This window comes from Vollenhovia emeryi, unplaced genomic scaffold (genome assembly GCF_000949405.1).
Source record: "Vollenhovia emeryi isolate VEMERY1.0 unplaced genomic scaffold, V.emery_V1.0 DF940779.1, whole genome shotgun sequence".
NCBI classification, from domain to species: Eukaryota; Metazoa; Arthropoda; class Insecta; order Hymenoptera; family Formicidae; genus Vollenhovia; species Vollenhovia emeryi.
In genome coordinates, this window is record NW_011965587.1 from 1 (window position 1) to 7,209 (window position 7,209).

Sequence of the window (7,209 nt, forward strand, 5' to 3'; positions counted from 1 at the left end):
ACATATATACAATATACATATACAAGGTGTTGAAATCCCTAAACTGACAGATAATTGTTTATTATATTTACAAAATATTCTTACAGCAAGTACTTGGAGACACAATAATCGTTTCACAGCCAACTGTATCAAGAATAGTATTTCGAGTGTCTGTACTTCTAGCAAGGCTTTTGAAGCAATTTATAAAGATGCCTCTTACACCAGATGCGACAAGAGAAAATCAAAGGCTTTTTAAAGATATAGGACGTGGTGATGGAGGCATTGGGTTACCTGGTATTGAAGGAGCGATTGATTGCACACATGTGCGTTTAGTTCATACTAGGTTTCAAAACATTGACGAAATATATAGAAATCGAAAGGGATACTTTTCATTGAATGTACAAGTATGTATTACATATATGTAAATATAAAGCAATTTTAATATAATAGCAAAGTTTTAATTTTAATTGCATAGCATAATTTTAAAGAAAAATTGTTAATTATTATACGCAGTAGAATATTAAAAATTATTGGTTTTAATATATGTACATATATTACACGTAGGCTGTTATTGGACCCAGAACAGAATTTTTAGATATTGTCTCAGAATGGCCAGGAAGCCAGCATGATAGTAGAATTTTCCAAAATTCTAGAATATATATGAAATACGTTGAACGTCAATTATCAGGCATTTTAGTAGGAGATGCGGGATATGCCTGTTTACCATTCCTTTTAACTCCTATTCAGAATCCACAAACAGATGAAGAAATCACGTTAGTATTATATCTTTAATTTTGTTATCCATTTATTGTCTATAAAAACCTAATAATTAAATTAAAAATATATTTTTTATTACAGTTATAATATACTTCACAGAAGAACACGAATAATTGTTGAAAGGACATTTGGAATATGGAAGCGTAGATTTCCGTGTTTGTCTAGAGGATTGAGCAACAAATTAATATGTTCAACTACAATTGTAGTTGCTTGTGCTGTGCTACATAATCTTTCATTAATTTTTAATGATGTATTACCAGAAGAAGAAGTATTTGAAGAAGTTAATGAAATGGAAGAAGTACCAGTTGATGCACCACATTGGGAACCAGGAGAAGGTTTTGTGATGCGAGCAGAACTGATTGAAAGACTATTTAGATAATATTGATTATGGATAATGTAATGAATATAAAATAGTAATTAAGCAAAACAATTTTTATTTTTTCTTCCATACACTTTAATAATACGAGAATGTAATTTTTTTAAAATAAACTTTTGTAATTGTAAATATGATTACTTTGATATCTTTTAAAAAGTAACACAAATCACAGAAACATCTATTTGCTTTAATATCACCTATGCACATTATTATATAGTAATATTTATATACTAGTAAATATCTATTTTAATATCACTTTTTGCATTGATATATAATAATAATTATAAAAAATAATCTTTCATAATTTTAATAACTTATTTTTAAAAAATCTCATTTACTTTTAATAACTTATAAAATACTTTGTACTTGTTCAATTTTAAGGAACATTGGTTTATATTCTTAAAGAACATATTTCTCTTTTTCTTTTTTCAACTGTAACTCAGCTAGTTCAGCCTTTGCAGTAGCTGCTCTAATTTCTAGAGCATGTATTTCTTTATGAAAATCTTCTTTCATTGCAGCCATTTTTTCCTCATGAGCTTTTTGTATTTCTGCAACTTCCTTCTCTTGTCCCATAATTTGTTTTATTCTTTCAATCTTTATAGTATTTTCATTGTAAACAGAAGTTTCAATAGTATTTTCCTATACTTTTCTCGTTTTCGTATTTTGTACACGAACAGTATTTAAACTCTTTTTTCTCTTCAAAAAACTTTCTGTAAAATACAATACAATAATATTTCATTAGTTAATCAACAAAGACATCAATAAGAGATAATTAAGAATGATTTATTTAAAGGCTGGTTTACACAGACCGTAAACCGTAAACTTATGAACTAGCAAATTCAACACTGCGATTTTAATACTTTCGTTCACTTACATATTACTTTAAGTTAATTTGAGTGAACTTAACGGCATACGTTACCAGCGTTCGAGAATTTATTATGAGCAAAAGCATTAAAATTACAGTGTTGAATTTACCGGTTTCGATATATAATAAATTGATGGTTTACGGCCTGTATAAACCAGACTAGATATTACCTTTATTGGAAAAATCAATATTTTGATTTTCTTTATCTTCTGTAATATCTTTATTTGTTACTTCACCTGGAAATCAATAATTAATCTAAATTTTAAACAAAAACTTTACTTTTTAAACATGCAAATATATTTTTTATTATATATATAATTACATAATCTTGTGAGAGAGAGAATGTACAATAATACAAACTCAATATAAATTTTATTAATAAAGACGATTTTCCCACATTTGTGCATAACGATATATGATATGTACGATATATAAATACGTTTTATTTTTAATCTGTTTCAATTTAACATACCTTTTTGTATTTTGTTTGTATTATTTGCCTCATTGTTGTGTTCAAATGACGCAGTAGTCCAATTATTATCTAGTAAAATGTTCAGAGTCTGTTCTTCCATCTCTGAAACATAAATAAAATACATAAATTTGGATTAAATAAAGTAAATATAAAAATTTGCAACATTTTTTGTTAAATACTTTATCATACATTTATAACGTTAAATAGTAAAATAATTTGCTTATAAATATATTTTAAATCTACTTACCATTAATTTTCTCATCCGTCATATTTGAACTAAAAAGGATAGGAGCTGTTTCCAAAAGGTGCGGTGCAACTATGGCTACGTCAGGATCAATATTTGTTTCTGGTGGTGGTGGACCACCACCAGTGGCCAGACGTGCTTGTTTTTCTTTCGTCAATATTTCTCTTTGATTCTGTTTCATGTTTGTCCATAGCTTTTTCAGTTGTTGAACTGTACGCTGTAAAAGAACATTTATTCAATCAGTATTAAATATATTATAAAACTTAAAATAAATCGTAAACAATCGTGATTCATCTTACACAATACAATTCAAAATAACGGTTCTTTATATTTACCTCTTGAAAAATCATTGCAGATTCGTTGTACCGCTTACAGATTTCAGACCACGCTGTTTCTTTATCCCGAAGTGTTGAACAATCACTTTTTTTTACTTCAATTACGTGCTTAAAATCTTTTAATATTTCCAAGAAAATTTTTTTTTCAATTGAAGCATAATGTTTATTTTTCGACATTTTATAAATTTTCTCTTCGCTGACCAGTTTTGATTACATTACTGCAAAATACAAACATTCTCGTATTATATTACACAATATGCAAATAAAATTAAAGAAATATTTTACTGCATGTTCAGAGAATGCACTCTAAATCCGAGATACCTATAATGTTACATGGATTATATTAGGTATATGTTTCCATCGAGGGTCAAAGTCGGGCTAAAGTCGGGTCAGAATCGGGTTGAGGTGAGCTCTCTTGCGGTAGAAACCAAAGCGCTCACCCCAACCCGATTCTGACCCAACTCTAGCCCGACTTTGACCCTCGATGGAAATATAGTCAATGTTGTTTCGTTTCAAATTTAGCGTAAACAAAGGTTATGGTATTTGTTGTTTTCCCACAGCCTGTAGAATCAGATTGATTGCAATCATAGATAAAACTTTGCTTCTGATAGAGAGAATAGATAAATTAATTTTGAATTGATAGACGAAATTATACAAATATGGTAAAGTAAATTCAATTAAATACGTCAGCGTCTCAAAGTAATGCATCTGGTATGCTTGCGCAATACAACGTAAATATAATCGTCGTACCGCGGCTACATTCGTTTTCAGGCATTTCCATCGGGATACCATGGCGATCACGTGACTGACGTCGAGCCTTATGTACGACGCTGGTATTATAGAAGAACATTTTACAACAGTATTGTAACATATCTGTAAATAATTTGGCAAATCAGTACATTTTCCAAATACCTCGGCTACAGCGTTCACCAAAGCGCGCCCGAAATCGCACACGACTATAGGAGGACGGGGCACACCTTTCGATAAAATTAATTTTAAAAAGTGTGCTATTTGTATAGATCTTTGATCAGCGGACACCATCTGAAAGACTGGCACACTACCTTCTTTAGTCACCAACACACATTGGTGTAAAAACACGTGCGGCTCGTGCTTCGAATCTCGTTTCGATATACCTCCTGTTGCATCGAGAGCCATAATAGCGTTAGGATCTTTTTTACACCGGGCTATATAGATTTGTTGCTGTTCCAACGTCCAATATATGCAATTAAATTTTAGCAAACCGATATTATGGATAGATCCGGCGTATTTTCCGTACTTGGCTTGATGGAGCAGATTCATTGGTGGATTTGCAAATTGCAATCCGTGTATTTTAAGCAATTGCTGTTCCTTTGCCTTGCGTAGAACAGCAGCACTCGGTATGATTGGTAGATTTTTTCCGCCAAATTTCTTTAATCGTTTTGCTTCATCTCGCCTAAAAGTGACTGCATCTTTTTTTGTTCAATTAATTCACGCGAAACTTTTTCCCGTCGTTGGCCACGCAATTGTCTTTTTTTATTGCCCGTGTGAAAATCAGGGAGAATACCTTCTATGTTACATGAAAATATCACGTCAACATCTTTCATCGGCGCATTCTCCAATCGACCAGTTATCTTAGCCTTACACTCGGTGCAGTAACCAATAAATTTGGCGTATGTTTCGGCAGATGCGGGTGGGGTTATTAAATTGTTTTTGAAAGAAAATACGCAATCTACCCCACTATACTGTTGGCATATTCTTTCGGCGATCACATCGGCCCATCCTTCTTTGAATTTCCAATAGATACGTCCACTAGAAATTTTTTTTGCGGGCTAATTTTAAGCCATTGTTTTGGTGAGAGAACCAATTTTATTTTTTTCGTATGTGCATGCGCAGATGCATTGGATGTATCTCTATCTGTATTTAAAGTAATGTCGAAAGAACTTTTGCTAATATTGTCTCTTTTATTCCGTTCTGTATCGACCTTAAACGTTGTTGTAATGAGCGTCCTAAATCCATTGCGATTCTCATTGATAATCACGAGACACGGTAGTGTCTCGCGCCAAGTGTAAGCGAAGCTAGTACCACGCGCGCGAGACCGACCGTGTAAGTTTACGCGAGTACACGACTTGAGGGGCCCTCAGATTTTTTATCTCAACAACGGCTGATCCCACGAACTTGAGACTGCGCTTAATCGATAGCTTGGGTACGATTTGCATAATAAAAGTATTTTTACTTTTTTCCTACGTGCCCCATGAGTAGAGATATTGCAATGCAAAGTCCACGGGTCGGAATTTTCACGTAATTTTTTTAAAGAAACGTCGTCGTCGTGGTCATGAAGAATAGAGATAAGGAGACCGAACTGTATATTCGGGACACGCGGCCAAAACCGATCCCCGATGGTTGTATCTTTAGGTACCAATAGATGGCACTGCAATCTGAAGGTACCCGATGGCTATTGGCTTAGAGTTGAGGAGGAGGAGAGATTGCAGGGTGGAGCGTGGTGGGGAGAGTTAAAATCGTGCATGTATTTGTGCGCTGTTGCCGGTCTCGTCTGCTTCCACCATAGACATAGTATATCTAGACTGCTGGTTGGCGGAGTGGGGGTAGAGCTCACGTAGAAAAGGATGCACTCTGTTTCGTGTCTGTGCGTTCTCTCTCGCACACGCGAAAAGAGGGGATAAGGGGAAGCAGTTACTAACCTGTACGTATAGTATAATTGAAGTGGGTTAAAGAGAACGAAGAACGCGCAAGCTACATATATATGCTGATTGATTGTACTTTGCAGTAAGTATTTAATAAGTATGTGTGAAGATAAAGAATACAAAATGTAAGTTTTGTTTATTAATTATGAACCATCACATGCTTATAACTCGCTTTGCTTATCCTTGTTTTATGACAGTAAAAACGTGAAATTCTATACGCAAGGTTGTGTTTTATGTTGTATGCATGGAATAGGTAAATAAATAAATATTTGTCATAAAAAAAATTACAGAGGAGAGACACAATTTTAAAGCACACAATGGTTCAGTGTTGCATATGCTGGAAAGAGCATTCACCTCTATTACCACGACAATTTCACAGGTAATGTATAAATCTAGAGATATGATTAGAGCTTATAACTTTATATATCTAAACTTTAGTTGAAATTAATGTAATAATATGTTTAGTTTTCCAAAAGATGCTGAAAGGCGAGAAAAGTGGTGTAGTAGCATTGGTTATATTGTCAATGCTTACAAAAACGCACGAATTTGCAGTGACCACTTTACAGATGATGATTATTCTAACAGTGGGACACCTATACGAAGTAGGAGATTAAACAAGACTGCAATTCCATCTGTTTTTATGCAAAGGTAAGAGTATTTACATTACATAAGATTATACTTATATACGAGTATGTATAAAACATCTGGTTAAAAAGGAGTCATCTATGCTTACTGTTTTATATAATAGTTCAGAAACTGTTCATAAGGACTCGACAAACAATAGTGATAATCAACATGCTAATGAAGTACAAATGAATGTAGAACATTCTACAATGAATATTCAGCATCAAGCAACAATGGATGTTGAACAGCAATCGACAGCGGATATTCAGCAATCAACAACCTACGTTGAAGAAAGAAATGTTATTGCTAAATCAATAAGTGCCAACAACAACGGTATTAGTCGGAAAAGGTAAAACAATAAGGGAAAAAAATTTATTGCATGTCGCTCTTATAATTGCGAATACTATAAATGAAAGTTTTTTTCAGTAAACCAAGAGATACTAGTAATATGGACAAACTTTATATAAAAAGTGGGAAAACCAACGTTGAATGCATAAGAAAAACAGATTTTGTAAATAATGAAGCCTGGTTGAAGTTTATGAAATGTGTGAAATACAATCGATATTTGCACAAAACAAGTATGGTACAAAAGTCACGTACGCAAAAGAAATTGGTAACAATGGGATCAGTACTTCAAGCATTAGAAAGTAAAAAGTTGGTAACCTATGATATTAAAAGTGCTTTAAAGGTAAGTAATTAAAACGTCGTGAAACTGCAGATTTGTACAAAATTGTTAATTAATATAATGTGTAAAATATTTGGAAATTATTTTGAACTTACAAACTATATATATATATATATATATGTATATTTACGTAGATATTCCGGAATAAGTTTTTAAATATTCAAGATATCT

At 32.7% G+C, this 7,209-nt stretch overlaps 3 protein-coding genes across 3 annotated transcripts; 2 read left to right on the top strand and 1 right to left on the bottom strand.

Moving 5' to 3' along the window:
• The first annotated feature begins 10 nt into the window (after positions 1 to 10).
• On the top strand, positions 11 to 1,158 carry LOC105555755 (putative nuclease HARBI1). Its single transcript, XM_012002796.1, has 2 exons — positions 11 to 383; positions 544 to 1,158. Exons 1-2 carry the CDS (start codon positions 189 to 191, stop codon positions 769 to 771), a joined length of 423 nt encoding a protein of 140 aa, XP_011858186.1. The 5' UTR covers positions 11 to 188; the 3' UTR covers positions 772 to 1,158.
• Positions 1,159 to 1,506: 348 nt separating this feature from the next.
• LOC105555758 lies at positions 1,507 to 3,594 on the bottom strand. Its single transcript, XM_012002798.1, has 4 exons — positions 3,049 to 3,594; positions 2,717 to 2,930; positions 2,465 to 2,571; positions 1,507 to 1,771 (listed from the first exon to the last, which is right to left on the bottom strand). The coding sequence occupies exons 1-4, from the start codon at positions 3,223 to 3,225 to the stop codon at positions 1,532 to 1,534; spliced, it is 738 nt and encodes a 245-aa protein (XP_011858188.1). The 5' UTR covers positions 3,226 to 3,594; the 3' UTR covers positions 1,507 to 1,531.
• A 2,134-nt stretch (positions 3,595 to 5,728) lies between these two features.
• LOC105555756 lies at positions 5,729 to 7,131 on the top strand. The gene is made up of 5 exons (XM_012002797.1): positions 5,729 to 5,811; positions 6,020 to 6,108; positions 6,195 to 6,377; positions 6,478 to 6,702; positions 6,780 to 7,131. The coding sequence occupies exons 2-5, from the start codon at positions 6,047 to 6,049 to the stop codon at positions 7,051 to 7,053; spliced, it is 744 nt and encodes a 247-aa protein (XP_011858187.1). The 5' UTR covers positions 5,729 to 5,811; positions 6,020 to 6,046; the 3' UTR covers positions 7,054 to 7,131.
• Positions 7,132 to 7,209: the final 78 nt, after the last annotated feature.

Excerpts from the sequence above, each read along its gene's own strand:
- LOC105555756 (XM_012002797.1), top strand. The coding sequence starts at position 6,047 with ATGGTTCAGTGTTGCATATGCTGGAAAGAGCATTCACCTCTATTACCA. Across the intron at positions 6,109-6,194 it reads TTACCACGACAATTTCACAG|TTTTCCAAAAGATGCTGAAA; the intron begins GTAATGTATAAA and ends TAATATGTTTAG. Across the intron at positions 6,703-6,779 it reads AACGGTATTAGTCGGAAAAG|TAAACCAAGAGATACTAGTA; the intron begins GTAAAACAATAA and ends AGTTTTTTTCAG.
- LOC105555755 (XM_012002796.1), top strand. The coding sequence starts at position 189 with ATGCCTCTTACACCAGATGCGACAAGAGAAAATCAAAGGCTTTTTAAA. Across the intron at positions 384-543 it reads ACTTTTCATTGAATGTACAA|GCTGTTATTGGACCCAGAAC; the intron begins GTATGTATTACA and ends TATTACACGTAG.
- LOC105555758 (XM_012002798.1), bottom strand. The coding sequence starts at position 3,225 with ATGTCGAAAAATAAACATTATGCTTCAATTGAAAAAAAAATTTTCTTG. Across the intron at positions 2,931-3,048 it reads CTGCAATGATTTTTCAAGAG|CGTACAGTTCAACAACTGAA; the intron begins GTAAATATAAAG and ends GTTCTTTTACAG. Across the intron at positions 1,772-2,464 it reads ACAAAATACAAAAAGGTATG|GAAAATACTATTGAAACTTC; the intron begins TTAAATTGAAAC and ends AGAAAAGTATAG.